The 18,370-nt window shown below is 39.0% G+C and overlaps 1 protein-coding gene across 3 annotated transcripts; it reads right to left on the bottom strand.

Moving 5' to 3' along the window:
• Nucleotides 1-536: 536 nt before the first annotated feature.
• Nucleotides 537-15,523, bottom strand: gpr173 (G protein-coupled receptor 173). 3 transcript variants are annotated; one of them, XM_052094677.1, is made up of 3 exons: nt 14,765-15,523; nt 14,467-14,669; nt 537-2,632 (listed from the first exon to the last, which is right to left on the bottom strand). In XM_052094677.1, exon 3 carries the CDS (start codon nt 2,396-2,398, stop codon nt 1,235-1,237), a length of 1,164 nt encoding a protein of 387 aa, XP_051950637.1. In that variant the 5' UTR covers nt 2,399-2,632; nt 14,467-14,669; nt 14,765-15,523; the 3' UTR covers nt 537-1,234. The 3 variants fall into 3 exon arrangements, with proteins under 3 accessions (XP_051950637.1, XP_051950636.1, XP_051950638.1); XM_052094676.1 differs by having other exon boundaries at nt 14,467-15,523; XM_052094678.1 differs by lacking the exons at nt 14,467-14,669; nt 14,765-15,523 and adding an exon at nt 8,416-8,428.
• Between the last annotated feature and the right edge of the window lie 2,847 nt (nt 15,524-18,370).

Genomic DNA, 18,370 nt, shown 5'->3' with positions numbered 1-18,370 from the left:
TTTGGAAGGCTAAAAGGTCAGTTAGTTTAACCAAAGTAGATTATTATCTGTTCAGTATATTCACTCAGTCTCTAAACCTTGCTTGTAATCAAAAGTTGTCTCCATGTTAAGAGACCAATTACAGTAAAGTACTGTTGTCTTAATAATTTATTTTATATCTTTACCTTTTCTTGGTTTGAATATCAAAGGACTGGTCGCATATTCAGATCCAGCTCTGAACATGATAATGGCATGAAGTAGTTTTGTGCAAAGCAATGAAATATTTATAATAAAAATGAATTGAGGCAAATAAAACAACAATAAATTACAGCAAATATGTAATTAAAGTCACTCAGGGAAAGAGCACCTGCAAACCTGAATAGGCATTATTTCATTGAGATTCATATTTTCAGTCAGCCCCTTTTATTTGTATCATCCCTTTAAATCAACTAAGAAAGGAACAAGCATTATTTTTCATGGAAGTTTCTCTGTTTATATATATATATATATATATATATATATATATATATATATATATATATACTGTTGTTCTATTATCATTCCTACCTGAAATTGTAGAAACTTTATTACCATTCCTATAGAGGCTTATGCTTGTCTCCTGGCACTCATCCTTAAAAATAGTTTAATCTCAAGTTTGTTTTGCCCTTAAAGTTAAGGTAATATACATGCATGTTAAGTATTTTTGAATAGTTAGTTTAAATAAAACAAATTACTCGGTCAAGAGTGCAGCTGTTCACAAGGCATGAATAATACATTTTTGTTAATTTTTGTTTTGAGGCCCTTAGGATCTTTGTAAAGGGACAGAGATATTGAGCCAAATGGTAATGTTTGTAGGGTTAAATCATAAGAACCCCTTTGATATAGCCATAATACATTCACTATAAAATATACCAGTTTGGGCGATTTCTAAATAGCTAGATTTGTCATGTTTTTAACCACTCTTAACACATCCCATTGGAAAACATATGGTTCTTCAAACTTGTTTCAATTTGATTTACCATATCGCATCTTAGCATAGAGCTCATTTTCCCTTTAAAATCACTATAAGATGACAGTAGATGCTTATTCCTTGACATCCACCAATTTTAAAGCATCTTAAACTTAATCAAAGGCCACAACAGCTCTTAAAAATTACTTTTAGACCTCATAATCCCCTCCACTGTCTGTCCACTCTTCAATCATCCAATGGAAAAATTGGAATGGAAAAAATAACAATATGAATGAAAACTCATCTTCACATTACACAGTAAGGCTCACGGGGCAGTTGAGGTGGAGTTCTACAACAGGGAGGCAGGTGGGCCAACAGGCCCTTCTTCAGGTCTTTGTTGAGAAAAAAGCAGATGATGGGATTAACGCCAGCCTGTGCGAAACTCATCCACACGGTGGTAGACAGATACCTGTGTGGGATGGTGCATGCCTTCACAAAAACCCGCCAGTAACAGGCCACAATGTATGGGGACCAGAGCACCAGAAAAAACAAGGTGATGACATAGAACATCCTGCCAAGCTGCTTCTCGGCCTTAAACTCCTCCATGCCTAGCAGGCGTCTGTTCTGGTTGTGCAAGTTCTGCCTGATGCCCAATAAAGTGGGAGGCATTGGACCACGGCCGAACCCTGCTATCCAGTTTGCGGCTGCCTGGCCAGTGGCTCCAGGCCCGTGAAAGGTCCAGTTTTGGCTGATGGCTGGAACCATCTGGACCGGCTTCATCTTCCGGTGCTTGTATTCAAACAGCAGGAGTTTCATGTAAACCACATGAGTGGCCAGGATTAGCACAGCCAGCATGAGCATGAAGCCTAATGTATCATTGGCCTTGAAGTAGCGGTGTTCAAAGATGCATTGGTCCTCCTCGCGGATAAACTTGTAGGTGCCTACATCGAAGACAGGTGGGAACGCCATGGCAACCGACAGTGTCCAGACCATACAGACCACTGCAATACAGGTCCAGAAGGTCATTCGCTTAGAGTAGAACCGGTGGTGGGCGATGGCCATGTAACGTGTGACGCTAATGCAGAACAGCATGAAGGCAGCATGGAAGCAAAAAAGTACAGCCATGAATGCCACCACCTTGCAGCTGAGCACGCTATAAGTCCAAGCAGAGCCGTTCTTGATGGAAACCAGCACAAAGGGAAAGCAGACCGCTGCACGAATGGTGTCAGCAAGGCAGAGGTCCAAAAGAAAGTAATAAGGTGCCTTGTGAAGCGCTCTGTCCCGTAGCACCAGCAGAGACACCACTAAGTTGCCTACCAGGCTGATGCAGATGATCAGCCCCAGAAGGACAAGTTTGACATAGGTAGAAACAGCCGAAGAAGGTGCTCCACCTATCATGCCACCTGTAGTAGACACTATGGCTGCCAAAGGGTTCCCAGGCCCATCGCTGCTTGCGTTTCCGTTGGCCATCCCTTTCGCTGCTCTAATTGCACGCCTTCTCCGACGAAACCAACTCCTCCTTTACCCCCACTTCCTCCACTCCCTCCTCCACCTCCGCCTCCTCCGGCTGAGCTGTCGTCCGTCCTCGTGGTTGCCTTTCGTTGTTGTCTCAAATAAAAGGTGAGAAGCTTGATCTGCATTGCCCCATTTTTCACAGTTCTCTTTGGAACTTCCCTTCAAAGGTGCCACCTCTGGCCTTCACACCTATGAATAAACAACAAAACATTTGTTACAGTTCCCCCCTCCCAAAAGAGTAGCTGGTTCTTCTCACAGGTCACAGACACAACTGACTTTTTAGAAAAGTAAATGGCTATACAATTTTAATGTTAGATACAGTAAAGTAGCAGGTAGCATAACTTGATATTGATGCTTGATAAAAAGAGCTTATTCTTAAAATCAGTACTGCTTTCTCTTCCTATCCTATTTTGATGTTGGGCAAAAATGTTAGCCTAAATCTATATTCACTTTCATTGCATCTTTTTTCAATGAAAGTGTATGGTGATTAAGGCTGTTATTCAGTGTAACATCTCCTTTTGTTTTCCATGGAAGTAATTCATACAGCTTTAGAACATTATTAGGGTGAATAAATCAAGACATTTTATCTTGGGTAAACTATCCCTAAAATGCAATTCTGATTGGCTAAAGAAGAAGGAATTTCTAAGAAGAAATACCCTGAATTTTTTTGCTGTTTGACAACCTATTTCTATCTGGCAAATTATTAGTGTTGCTATTCCAAAAGAAAAAAATATACAAGAAAAAACCCTTAAGCACTTTTTAACATCTCAATCAACTCCCTAGTTCAGTGGATAGGGAACTAGTCAGGAAGTCTGCCATTTCTAGGGCTTTCTATGGCTGCATTAGCAATATCATTTAGTGCACTGAAACGTTCGTTCCCCCAAAAATTCCCAGAATCCACCATAAAAATCAGGAAGCATTGTTGCTCACGTCATGTCTTCTGAAGTCCTTCAATTCATTACAAGACTAGTCAAATGCTTATTTTCCCATAACAAGAAATTTGCTTGCAATTATCTTTTATCCATAATGTGCATGAAAGGTTTTTAGAAGAATTTAGTATTTTTTCTTCATATCTTTCATTATAACACTGTACAGTACGTTTATCTATAAAATGCACAATGTAATTTATACAGTGATGTTGTTGATTAATAATACCAGTTGCGCTTAAATGTGTGACCTCGTAATTGTGTCTCAGTTAATTTAATCATTAGTGTCCCAATGTTTAGTGGATTGACCCCCTTGCCAGTGCCCGAATTTGTTTTCAGAATAAACTGATTCATGACATAGAAAGCAAAGAAGCAAGATGAGACACACCCCCAGTGTCTTTTGAATCCGTTTGAAAAAGGATTAGTTCAGATTCATTCAATCAGCATTTTAACAGATTGGACAGGCTGAGTTTGAAATTAGTACTACCGATACTACTTGTACAACTTCTACAAGAAATCTATGGCAGAAATAGTAAGTGCAGCATGGTAGAATACAATTCCGAACTCAGTCGTACAGTATTTTAGACAAGTTAGTGTCTTCTGTGTAACGTGACTCATTAAATCAATTGATTCAACTGATTCGTTAAAAAACACAAAGTCGTTCATGACAAATATAAGTTAACAAGAACGATTCATTCACTTAAAAGGTCCATGCAAAGCACATATTCATAAAGTGCATAAAATAAAGATTCACGTGCTAAATATCAAACCACATATTGGTATTTGTAAATTACAGTTTAAAACCTCTGAAACTAATAAGACACTTACAATCCAAACAACTGATGTCAGGTTTTCCACTGTAAAGAGCCAGGGTTGACAAACAAAAACAAACCAAACCACAGTGTGAATCCACATTCCCCTTCTGTCACTCACTCAACATTGTGTCGATGTAGTGACATTAGGGGTTGCTCTTGAGAGCCCCAAACACCTCCCATTCTTTGAGAAAAGGCCAATGAGAATTGGCGAGTAGAATTTGCATGCCACGACGAGTGCAGATTTCGCCCCTGGATGCTTCGACAGCGCTAAAAGAGTGTATATTCCTGCTAAAGAGTATATTATCTTTATTAGAGCACGCACATTGACGTTGAGCGTCTTTTTAAAAACGCGTCTTTATATAAAGATGTCTTTCCATCTTGGTGTGATTCCTGGATGCGGTCATGATCTCTCCGCTTCTGACGACCACAGGCACTGCCTCGCATGTCTGGGAAACGATCACACTGAGGCAGCGTTTGTGGATGGTTTATGTTCTCATTGCGAGAATATGACCATGGCAATGATAAGGTTGCAGCTTTCCTTCTTCCGGAAGAAAGCCACACTAGCCGCCCCCCGAGCTGCGCCTTATACCCACAGGTCTGAGGCCGGCCTGGCTGGCACTGGAGGCGATTTGGGGAGTTCAATCGTTTATCGTGGGGTAATTCCCCGTGGACCTACCGTTCCCCAGCCCACCTCACGCCAGCATGACGTTTCTTTCGGGGCCGGCGAGCAGGATGAGTCTTCAATCGCTGCATCGGAGAGTTATCTGGTGATGTCGGATGCCGATAACTCAATTGGGCTGCGACCTTCGTGTCTGCCCACCCGGTCTGAGGCTGACGCAGAGCTGACCATGCTTTCCCGGGCCGCCGCGAGCATCAGCTAAGACTGGAACCCTCTACCCTCCCCTGAGGGCTCGCTGCTTGATGATTGGTTCCTGGGTTCAGGGCGTGCTCACAGCCAAACGCCGGTACATGGGTACATGGAGGTCTCTAAGGTGGATAAGGCGGTTGCGATGCAACTATGCCCGCAAAATGGTCCCCTCCAGAGCCTGTAGGACTACGTCGTCTCTGGCGACCAAAGCTTATAGTGCCGCTGGATAGGACGTCTCCACCCTGCATGCCATGACCATGAGCAAAAGCCCAGGTGAGATGGGGAAAGGGTTCTATAGCCCTTACTTCTTCGTGCCAATTAAGGGGGTGGGTTGCGGCCAATCTTGGACCTGCGAGTTCTGAACGGTGCATTACACAGACTCCTGTTCAAGATGCTGATGCAGAAACACATTTTGACATGCATCCAGCATCAAGATTGGTTCACGGCGGTAGACCTGAAGGATGCGTACTTTTACGTATTGGTTCTACCTTGACAAAGACCCTTCCTACAGTTTGGACCTGGTTCCTGGCCAGGACCGCAACTGGGTTGGCACATCAACAACCTAGATTTGCTGGCCGTACTACTATTGCCGTTGATCCACAGCAAGCATGTGTTGGTCCGGTCTGACAATACAGCGACAGTAGCATATATAAATCGGCAAGGTGGTGTAAGCTCTCGTCACATGCCCAACATCTCTTCCTCTGGAGTCAGCAGTGGCTGAGGTCTCTGTGGGCCACTCATATCCTGGGAAGCCTCAATGCCACAGCAGACATGCTGTCACGGCAGGCAACGCTCAGCAGAGAGCGGAGACTCAACCCCAGGACCTACCACCGCGCCTCCTCCATGTGCGACTGCCAAGCCCATGTGTCGTATTGCCACATGTTGACCTCCCCTTTTGGGCAGGATGTTGTCTCCGTGGGGTCCTTTTCCTCTGAAAGTATAGGAAAGGAAAAGAAGACCTTCCCCGATGCGTATGATAATGTTAGATTGTCCCAGCCGAATCGAATACTCTGTGGAGAGAAAACAGAGAGAGAAAAGGCCGCATCTGGTGCAGCCTGCTCCCATGCTAGTTATGTTGCTTCCCCCTAAGGGATGTGGGGAACTAAATTATGTCTTTTGGGGCATTGGGGGAGGTTAAGTGCAGTCTTATGCACGCAGCAGCCTGGTTTGACCTGCATCAAGTAACACGGTTCAGCTGTTGCAGCGTTTTTCTATAGGGACCCCTAGTGTCACAACAACGACACAACGTCGAGTGCGTGGCAGAAGGGGAATGTCATGGTTACTGTCGTAACCTCCGTTCCCTGATGGAGGGAACGAGACGCTGTGTCCCTCTTGCCACAACACTGAACTAGCGACTGGAATTGCCGGACCTTGTCTAGGCTCCTCAGCACAAAACCTGAATGGAGTGGCATTCCAGCTCCTTTTATACACGTATATCCAGGGGAGTGGCATGCAAATTCCACTCGCCAATTCTCATTGACATTTCTCAAAGAATTTGAGGTTTTCGGGGCTCTCAAGAGCGACCCCTAGTGTCACTACATCAACACAACATCTCATTCCCTCCATCATGGAATGGAGGTTATGACAGTAACCATGATGTTTTCTATACTCACATTAAAAGCAAGTAATGCCAGTGGAAGATGATTTACAACTGTGTGTACTGAACCATGGATTAACATGATGTACTCTCAGCAACAGGCTCAACCATCACATTATAGATAACATCTATATATTTTATATATCTGTGTGAATGTATAACCTTAGTTATATTATTTAGTAGTTTGTCAAGGTGTTAGCACACATTTTTCATCTCAGTAGATTTTGGGTTGTTTGCATATATACTGAAAGTTTTGACTCCTGCCTTCAAGCACCTTTAATGATACTTCTAATTTAACTTAATTTACAACAGTATGAGGATTATACGTGCCTGCAAAAAGTATTTTGACAATTTAAAAGAACAATAGTTCCATTAATGTGATTATTTTAAAAGAATAGTAATTTTATCAACTAAGCATCTCTACAGAAATAAACTTCTCATGTTCATTTACATTTTAAATGTTTAATGTTGTACTGCATAATAAAAAACTTTGAACAAAAAATAAATATCATATTCATTTTAATCATGATATACCAAATGTAACAGCACATGTTAGCTTGCCAAAATGGTGTCTATTTTGTTTGTCCACCATCAGAAAGCAGAGATCAATCAATAGTCTGTTGAATGATAAGCAGGGTTCCTGTAAGCATCTGCTGTACCATGCTGAGGAACATCTTCTGCTTCCCCCTTAGTGCCGAGCAGTTCAGCTGTTTCCACCACACGCTACATGGCATGCCAGCAACTAGTCTTTCATGGTAATTAACTCATTGTTGCTAGGCTACAACACATCACTTGTTATGTCTTGAGTATGGTCATGTGACTGAGATGCATGTGTGGATGTGTGTATTGCCTAGTATTTAGTTACACAGTAAGTGTAATAATAGTTTTGTCGCTGATTAAATTAATTATTCAATATATTTGTAAGGCAATGTTTAAACAGTAAGTATAATTATTAAATTGTAAGCATAATGATTTGTTAGCAGTCTTTGAAGTCAATCCTAAATTGACTACAGAGATTCTGGCAGTATTCTGTCTGACTGGTACAGGCTGTCTATGTTGAGGGCATTTGGACGAGGGCATTTAAATTTGCCAAATGAACAGTTCTCCCCTGCTTTGGCATAGCAAAGCCAGCTAGCATTATCCGACTCAGTCAATGTGAAAGAGAATTGACCCATGAATTCAGGTGTACACCTTCACCTGTGGTGATATTGGCAGCACTTAAAGAGCCATTAGTGCCAGCCATCACTGGCTAACGGCCTCTGGTACTGAGCGAGTTATAAGAAGATGCCTTAGCTGATGACAAAGTCGCTGAGTACCTTAGTCTAACAAAAGACAGAACTGCACCGACTCATTGTTTTAGAGCAGAAACACTAATTCACTTGTGTCACCGCAATTACAGCTGCTTGTTGCTAGGCTACAGGGTCCTTCTGCCTTGTGCGGTGTATGTGTCTTTGTAAGTCTGAATGCAACTCAGATTTGAATGTGTTGAGATGAGTTTGGCAGGAAAGAACATAAAAAGAACATAAGTGTATGTTTCTGTTAGTCAAGAAATTGAAATGTTGTTTAACTCTAGCCTGTCTTTACTATGACAACCTGTTTATAAATTGAAAAGTATTATATTGTAAGTTTCATTATTTCTTGGCTCACTTTCAGAAGATGTCAGGAAGAAAGTTAGCCTCAGTCACCATTCATTTTCACTGAATCTCTTTTCCATACAATAACAACTTTACATGGACACCAGAAAGCGGCGTTTCCATTTACATCACCTTATTCAGCACCACCCTTTTTCCGCACTCTGCTCTTCTGCATTTTGTTATATAACTTCCTTTTTATATTGATGCTACTGAGAAGAGTCAATCATGGATTACCTGTGTGAGCACAGAAAGTGTTTTTCACCAAGAGTTGATGGTGTGAGTGTATATCACCCATTTACTATGTGAAAATGCAAGTGAGGTGTTTTTTCAGAAACACAAAAAAAAGTGTGACACACTGGCAGGTCACATTCAGACAGCTATGACACACTGCACTTTTTCATGAAACAAGCATTTAATTGTTAAATGTGTAATTCTGCTTATTTTTTTAGGTTACAACTTGTTATTAATTTATGGTAATGTGTTGTTGACGTGAAATTTCCAACATTGACAGCTCATATTATTGCACATGCAAGTTCATTATGTTAAAGAAAATTTATGTGTCACCCTACATTTTGAAGAGGCTTACATGTGATTACAATTGTTGTAAATGGAATATCAAATAAAACATACACTTTCACATGTATATGAGTGTATATAAATATAGTAGCACCCCTTCCCCATCCTGGTTTAACACTCAAAAAATCTAGTCACCTTAACTATAACGATGGGTGAATGACACGAGGAGATGGTCAGAGGTGTCGTACAGAGATATTTTTAATGACTTGTTGTCTCTTGGAGTTTCATGAGCACAGACACATCAGTACCTCCACAGTATGAAGGTAGGATCTTGTGAATTTATGAATGAAATACTCTTGTTTTGAAATATCCCGCTCTGTTTCCAGTTGTTATGACATCCCCTGAACACTTTAAAATACCAATGATGACTTTTGATAACTCTGTATCATGTAAATCAACTTTTATTTTAACTTTCACATCTACACTATAGATGTCCATATAGCAACCACTAGAATGGAAGTTCCAAGACAAAATGTACAAGATGGCTGGGCACTAATTTCTCTGGCGCATAAGGTGAATTAGTGGCGTACACTTTACTCCCATATACATGTGGCTTGTTCAGTAAGCAGCTCTCTCCACAGCAACGTAATTTCCCCCCAATGCTTCTGTAAATAACAAACATGGTATATGAGGAAGACTTTACTATTTTTTTCTCCGTTGCTCTGCTTTGTTTCCAGATATTCCAGAGTTGTTGCTGTTTTCTATCCCGAACTGCAGTGGAATTATGCTGCAACAGTGGAGCTCTTACATAAAACATTGGGATTCCCTTAACGTGCATATAACGGTACGCGAACGTTAGGAACTGTCAATATTTTATATTAGTGTATGTACATATAAAAGTATAGTTAATAGTTTATGTGCTTTTCCCACTGTAGTCCCAGAAATGTTGAATTCTTTCCACTCTGACTTGTTGGTCTGCATCCTATCACGTTTGTTCTTGGTCTGTTCCACTCACATGCACACTCCTCAAAAACCTGTTAGAATGTTGCTTACGTGTTTACATGGCCACATTAAGATGCATTCTCTGTGAGAAAACTGGATGTTTTAAACCGCTTTCTCTTAATCCCTTAAACGGCATAAGGAAATTGATGTTCTCGTTTACATGATGTTTCAGAACACCTCTTTCTGCAAAACCTGGAATAAATTGTTTTCTTAGGTGCATGTCATCAGTGAAATTGAATGGTGACTGTGGCTAACATTCTGCCTAACATCTCATTCACTAAAAAAGAAAGTCATACAGGTTTAGAACAACATCAGAGTGAGTAAACGATGACAGCGTTTTTGTTTTTGGGTGAACTTTAAGTATTGTTAGTGTTGAGAAAATATTGGCTGTTGAAGCAACTGTAGATTTTGCTTTTAAAATATTTGCAGAATGAAGCAAATAGAGAACAGAATATATTGTTAGATAGAAATAAACTGATGATGACAAGTTAGACAAACCAGAGACGGCCCAAGGTATAAGCGAACTAAGCGGCTGCTTAGGGCCCCCGTGGACAACATGGGGCCCCCAAGAGCACATGAAATGACAGCTTGGACAATGGTAATTATACAAAAACGCAATATTAAATGCAATATTATGTTAACGTAATAATTATGTTAATGTAAACAGTCAGACAGTTAGTTGATTGAAGAGGCAAAAGCATTGCAGATGCATAGTAAAACAGCAATGTTACAAAAAAAGACATATACCTCTGGTGCAGAGAAAAGGGGAAAAAAAGAGAAATGAGGAAGAGAAAAAAAACAGCAAGATAATTAGCTAGGCTATGTTGCGAGCTAGCTTTAGCTGGCTAGTTAGTTAACATAGCCTAGGTAGAATATCTTCTTGTTTTAGGAAACTTCACGTTTGACTAAACATCCATAAATAGCCTAGACATCTTAATATATTATAATACAACATTTTATTTAGCTAGTTTCAGATTACATTTTTTATCTTCTGTGTAAAAATAACTTGTTCTTGGGTATATATTGTTGTAATAAAAATAATCTTCTGTTCCATAAACTTGGAACTGATAACAGCTTAACATTATTTACATTAGCCTACCATTTTGGGGTCTTTACTATTATATTCCAATATTATTATGCCTCAATTAGCTAGTTATAGATTAAGAGTTGTTGTTTTAGGTGTACCGATGGCTTGCTGCTGTGTATAATAATTTATATTGTTAAAATAACATTCTGTTCCCTCGTATGAAACTTCCACAGCAACAGACACAGTTGAAATATTTTGGAGGTGGGGCACAACCAATGCCACCTGCCCCAAGTGCCAGTGCTACAGCTGATGATGATACAGCAGGTGAGTTTTCAACAATTCCAGATCAATATATTTATATGGTTAAACCATGCCTTTTGTGAGTTATTTTTTTGTTTTTGCTTTTGACAGACAGTTGCATTACCTTCTAATGTGACATCTCACATGACTAGCAATCAATCATATTGGCGGCACCGAGGGGCCCCCAAATCAAATTCTGAAAAGGGCCCCATAAAGGCTTATTCTGGCCCTGAGACAAACTATAGGTAAATATTCCCTAACACTTTGGTAAGGACAATCAAAATAAAGGATATCCAATAAGTCAAACACAGGGACATTTGAAATATGTTTGTTTACACGTGTTCTCCCAAAATGTTTGTTTATTAAAATTTGATGCTAAAGCATTTGTAATTCTGATAGAACTTCTGTTGGAATCTTGAGTGAAATAACTTACAGTACTACATGTTAGTGCTGCACAATTTGGACAAAAAGTCATATTGCAGTAAGTTCTACACCGTTGAGCTTTTATTTTGGTGACATCCGGATGAACAGTTCACATTCACAACAGCTGTATATTGTGTTCCTCAATCTCATCCTCTGTCCACAAATACAAAATATTTCTATTGCAAATTATTTGTATATTAACTTCTTGCAGCCAAATATTTGGTATTAAGCAAAAACTAAATTAAAGAGAATCTGGAGCGCACTCAGTGCAAGAAAACAGAATCGAACTCGGAGCACATCTGTTACTCTGAGCACCAGCTGGAGTTGTGGAACACAGGACCACTTTGAAAACTCTGTAATAAAGCACTAACACAATACAGACCGGACAGAGCAGTGCTCATAAACTTTGAAGCGAGCAGCGTGGGCAGACTATTTATTTATTTAATTAATTAAATCAAAGCCCTTCGCATTTTAATAATCACACAAGGCCATATAATGGTTTCAATTTTAATTTCATTAATTGTGCAGCACTACTAGAACTTTACTGGTACATTAAAAAGATCAAAGGCCGAATGAATATGGAAATTTTACCTGAATGTCACATTTTTCACTTGGAAATGTACAGCAGTTCACTGACCTGGTTTAGGAACGGTATTGCAATTTTTATGGGTCATAGACAAACCTTTTCAAAATGCAGATTTGATCAATTTGGTGTGCAGATGTTTCTTTTTCACTTTCCCTCTGTAAATGTTAATGCATACATATTTAGCTCTGTGAAATAAAGAATTCAACAACTTCTTTGGATGTGTCAGAGCTGGTACTGTCATTCATGTCAACCTACATAATGTGAAAGTTCAGCTCTTTCTATTTTTTATACTCTAGACAGACGCACGCATTCCAGTGAGGGCGGCTGAAAAGTTTCACTTATTTTACCCTCCTCCACAAAATACTTTGATGTGTACCTCAGATATTCAGCATTTAAAAAAATATTTCCTAATGAAGTTAACTGTAGGGTGCAAGTCCCCATGGGGTAAAAGGCACTTTTGCTTTTATTTTCTCCCAAAACACCAAAGAGCAACAAAAACTACCACAGTACTTTCCTTAACACCTGTTTGTCAGTATACACTACAAAATATTCCCAATTTTTGATTTTAAGGTAATTGTATCCATTATTTAATATATTTTTTAAATGTTGCAAATTTATGTAGTTAATGAAAATCACTGAAACTATCAAATGTATTTTAAGACAAAATACTAATTTGTCCTTTTCAGTTATGTTCAAGGTGTTTCAATCAAAAGATTTTGAATAACTCGCCAATAAGTGAAAGGATAGCATTTAAAGTGAAAATCCCCTCTGTTGTAGGGGATAAAGGCCCCCATAAAACACATAGTTTTTCATAAGCGGAGCATGTAGATTAATTTGAAGAATGTTCAAAGTGGGCTCAAATTGACTGTTCCAATCACAATGGAGATTCATTTGTTTATAGAATACTTGAGATGTTATGAAATACCAGATGTGATTGAAATTAAAAGGAAATGGTGCACCCTTTCCTGCAGTAGTAATTTTGAGTAAGCATTATCTAAATTTGTTACACAAAAAAAGCATATTGATATCTCAAAAGTATTTGCCTATAGTTGACTAATTTTGTCCTATAACTATTGCCCCTATATCTACACTATATCACTATAACCCCTCCGGGAGCCTTTTACCCAAAGTAATTTTAATCAAAACAACCTTTTGTTATTTCTTTTCACACAAATGATGTTATTCCATCAATATTCAATATACACTTTGTGACCTAATGTGTGCCTTTAGCCTCGTTGGACCCTACAAATGCACAGTTATCATCCCTGGGTTACCATTATGTTATTAATTTGAAGTGCCCTTAAAGGCTAAATTGAATATCTCGCATTAGGCTAATAGTGAGAAGGCCTTCGATCGCGCTGGGAGGAGTCAGATGTAAAGAGAGCTGGTTGTAGGTAGAAGGCTGGATAGCAACAGCAGTGAATATCGCTACACTGGTCTCTGTGGGAGGAGACGACGCGGAATTCACCAACCAAACGAGCCTGAATCATTTCAACTCTCCCACACCTATCGTTTTGATACGATATAGAAAGAACAATGTGATCCCGTCGTTCGTGGCTGGCTTTTATCAAACGCATCTTTCTCTTCAGCTTTATTTGTGTTGGGCTAACGGTGTGGGCTGAGCTGAACGCGATGCGACATATATATATATATATTTATATAGATAGATAGATAGATAGATAGACAGACAGACAGACAGACAGACAGACAGACACACACACACCTACATTAATAGTTTGTTGAAGTGGAGCTCATTTAACGGCGCTTGTAGGCTACTGTCCAATTTGGGGCCGATGATTCTTCTTTTAAGCATACGAAAGAACATGAGCATAATTTATTACTTAGATCTACTGACGTGACCAGCACAGCCAATATCGGTACACCTAATACGCAAAAGAGCAAATGACCAATATGGACACAGTCAGAGCGCATATGACAGTCCAGACAGTGTTACACTGATTTTCTTAGTTCTCTTGGGTGCAACTGACATGTTAATACATGTACTAAACATTGTGGCCTGCATGTATAATCTTTGGGTGTGACGGGGAACAGCGTCTCTTTCTGTCTTATTATTTCGCGGGCGGGCGCGCGCTTATGTTTGCTTGAGGGACAATGAAATAACAAGTGCATAAAACAGACTGCATTTTACTTTAGGAGCCTACATAGGGTGCGTCATAACGAGATGACGAAGAGTCATGCTTTTTTTTTAAGAATGCTCCAATTGACATTAGTATTTGTATGCCCCCAAATTATAGTAGCCTACATTATTATTCCACAACAGAAACAATAATGTTGGCTAATGTAGAGTATTATATGACGGAGCTCTTACCTAGAATTCTTGGTCTTCCTCCAGATAATGGATCTTGAGGCGATGGTAGGCCTTAACGGGAGCTTGTTGCAAATATATCAAAATAAATAAATAAATAAAATAAAAACACACAAAAAAGTTGGAAATATGTTTCTTCCACCCCAGACAACGCGTTCATTGAATCGCACATGAATCCAGATTATAATCCAAGAAGCCTCGACGTCCTTTACAAACAACAGAGAATAAACAAACAAATAAATAAATAATGAATTAATGAATACTGGGAATGGTCACGTCTGGGGGAAAAAAGAAACAAGACCTGTTTCACTGTAAAATCTTTTGTCCAACGGCTGAAAACTTTTTATGCCTGGAGCTGGTTTCTTACGTACATACAGGTTTTAAAAAACAAAAAATGTCGTTTCCTCTTTTTTCGTGTGCATGTCATGTCTTCGGGTTCTCCATAAAGCTAGGCCAAACCTTAGCAGTACTATATTCCCATTACACTGTGACTAAATCAAACACAATTGACTAGCACAATCACTCTATTTATGCTCTGGTTTGTGGTTTCGTTTAATTCTGAGACACAGTGTCAGTATCATTATCTCGTGCACCGATTTATACTTGTAAATAACGATTGGCACGCGCTACTGGGCTACAGGGCAACGCTTCTTCCCAATCTTCATTTTCTTTGCCGAAATCTCGACTGATGCCAAAGACATTTTCTCTCACGCCACACCGATACACTTCTTATCTTCGAATGGAATAAATCCGCTTTATCGAGCATCGTCCCTGGATATATCCAGTGACATCAACGTTGTCCTCTCACATAGTGTAGTCATTTTGTGTGTAGACATGTACACAGTACATGTAAGCGCCCTATATATTTAAAATGCATAAGCCTGGTATGGTCTGTGATGCGAGGCGCAAAAAAGATGGATCACACATGGCAGTCAATCCCGGTTCTTCGCCATGACTGTCAGTATCCTGTTGCCATCATTGAATTAAGAACGTTAACGAAAAATGATCAAAATGAAATGGGTTCCTCTGCGATGATGAATTGGAAACAGCGGCTCCCGTCCCTGCGCTCTACCTCTGTTATCCCTACATCGGATCCCTCCGGAAACGTCTCGGGATTTTTCGGCAGCCTCATTGAAGCTGCTCTCCCCACCATGACGATGTCACAGAGTTAAACCACAAACTTTTAAATGGCCAATTCTCTAATTTAAAGAACACAAACCCTTTATACGGATTACATTATTCGGATAGACAGATAGACAGATAGACAGATAGATAGATAGATAGATAGATAGATTATTATTTTTTATATAATTATTATAATTCAACATACTGAAAATGCTAAAAATGTACTAAATCCATTCAATACCTTGCTTTTATGAAGAATGTACAGTTCTAGACATTTCTGGAATCACAAGTTTTAAGAAAATATCTTATAATATATCTAATATAAATATCTTATAGCCTACATTGGGGGCTTCAAATATTTTCTCAGACAACGGGGGGCCTTGGAGTCAGGGGCATAGGTTCCCATAGAAAGCATTCCCCATCCAATAATCAAAACAAGTAAGCAAACCTATCCCATTATTTATACCATGATCAATGGAAACATGTAATAGCTTCACGCTGCAACCCCACAAAGTTCAAGCCAAATCTAAACCCTTGCTTGGAGTCAAAAAGGTTGCGAACCACTGGTCTAAAGGGATAGTTTACCCAAAAATGGAAATTCTCTCATTATTTACCTATTCTCATGCCATCCCAGCTGTGTGTGACTTTTTCTTCTTCTGCAGAACACACAAACAGATTTTAGAAAATGTTTTAAGCTCTGCTGGTCCATGCAATGCAAGTGAATGGAGGTGAGAACTCTGAAGGCCCAAAAAGCACATAAAGGCAGCATAACAGTAATCCAAAAGACTTCAGTGGTTAAATCTATGTCTTCAGAAGCGATATGACAAGTGAGGGTGAGACTTATAGTAAAAAAAGGACTTTTGGTCTAGTTATATTGATCTGTTTCTCACCCACACTTATCATATCACTTGTGAAGATATGGTTTTAACCACTGAAGTCTTATTGATTACTGTTATGCTGCCTTCATATGCTTTTTGGACCGTTAGAGTTCTGGTCACCATTTACTTGCATTGTATGGACCTACAGATCTGAGATATTCTTCTAAAAATTGTTGTTAGCCTTCAGCAGAAAAAAGAAAGTCATACACGATGGCATGAATGTGAGTAAGTGATGAAATAATTTTCATTTTTGGGTCAACTATTCCTTTAAGGTTGTTTTGCGTTTGGGTCTTTGGAACATTTTTGATTGAAGGGAGTAATTCTGCAAACCAGCTCACCCAGTAGGCCCTTGGTGAGTGAGCATTTAATCTATCTGTAACTTCCTGGTAAAAAGATGTTTAGTCTCTGCGTGACACAGCGATCTACTGTGTGCCCTCATGCCTGGCCAAACAGCTGCCTGAACTGCTGGAAGCCACAGGAACAGATGGCCTTGCATGAGAAAGGGAAAAGTGTTACAGAAGAACCTGAGGACACACAATCAGTCACAAGAAAGGAACGAAAAGTATTTTTTTCTTAATTAAGATATTTTTGCAAAATGTTTTATATTGTTTAAATTATTGATTTAGAGAGATGAATGCCCAGTCATTCCCTTTCCATTAGTGCATGATTCGTATGACATGGTCGTTGCACTGATTAGCTGCTGTTACTTCCACTTCTGTTGTAACCTCAATTAGTGGAGTCTGAAATATTAATAACATGATAAAGTTAAGTCAAGTCAAGTCAAGTCAATTTTATTTGTATAGGGCCTTTCACAACACACATCATTTCAAAGGAGATTTACAAAAGATCAGCATTAACAGACGATAAAACTGTAATGTCTATAATGTCGATGAATCATCATTTTGTAATTAGATAAAATACGATTGTTTATCGTGTTTAAAAATAAGTAATTAAATAGTAATTGTATTAATAACCCCAGTGAGCAAGCTGAAAGCGACTGTGGCAAGGAACACAAAACTCCATAAAATGTTGATTAATATAGGAAAAATAACCTTGGGAAAAACCAGACTCACTGTGGGGGCCAGTTCCCCTCTGGCTAACATCATGAATATAATGTAAATATTACTTATGTATAGTTAAAATCATGGTTTAAAATGATTAAACTAAGTAAGTGTTAAGGGTCAGAATCTGTTTCATCACAGAGCACATCTAAACTTCCCATTAACTTTATAGTATAACGTTGTATATCATTATGGTCTCTTGATTACTGATAATATTTTCAATAATCATTTATTGAAAATATATGTATATTATAATATGTCTTTGGTCTGTACACATGAAATCATTTTACTCAAGTAGGCTAGAAAATGACAAATTGCTGAAGCACTCTGTGTGCAATTGCGCCGTCTAGTGGACATAATATTACATATTTGACTAGCCTGGTAAACTGTGCTAAGTTTACCAGGCTAACTCCTTATTCCAAAGCAGAAACAGATTGTCTATTCAGTATAGTATTCTCCATCACAGTATACTATATTTTATACTTTATATTTTATTTTCTGTTTAAATGATGTCATTTGTTGTGGCACATCAATTTCTACAATAATGTTACCACAAATCTTTTCAGAATTTCAACTTTGTTTTCATTAAAGCATTTATTATTTAGTGTAATCCATTTGGTCATTACATATTTCTTTACATATTTGCCTTTTCTATTTTGTGATAACTCTTTTCCTAATAACACAGATGATGGTTCACTGATACTGATTGACTTTTCAAATCAACTGCTTTTCCCAGAGGCCAGTGCAAGGGCAAATAAAGTTTGTTTCCATACCCTTCATAGTCTATGCAAGTGGTCCAAAAGTTTAACAACAAATTATTATCCATTTTTTTCCCCTTCTGCA

Source organism: Xyrauchen texanus, chromosome 27, assembly GCF_025860055.1.
Source record: "Xyrauchen texanus isolate HMW12.3.18 chromosome 27, RBS_HiC_50CHRs, whole genome shotgun sequence".
NCBI classification, from domain to species: Eukaryota; Metazoa; Chordata; class Actinopteri; order Cypriniformes; family Catostomidae; genus Xyrauchen; species Xyrauchen texanus.
Note: the sequence above shows the minus strand (reverse complement) of the source record. Positions and strands in the feature narration are given on the sequence as shown.

What these genes read in the sequence shown, in the direction of transcription:
- gpr173 (XM_052094676.1), bottom strand. Translation starts at nt 2,398, where the DNA reads ATGGCCAACGGAAACGCAAGCAGCGATGGGCCTGGGAACCCTTTGGCA.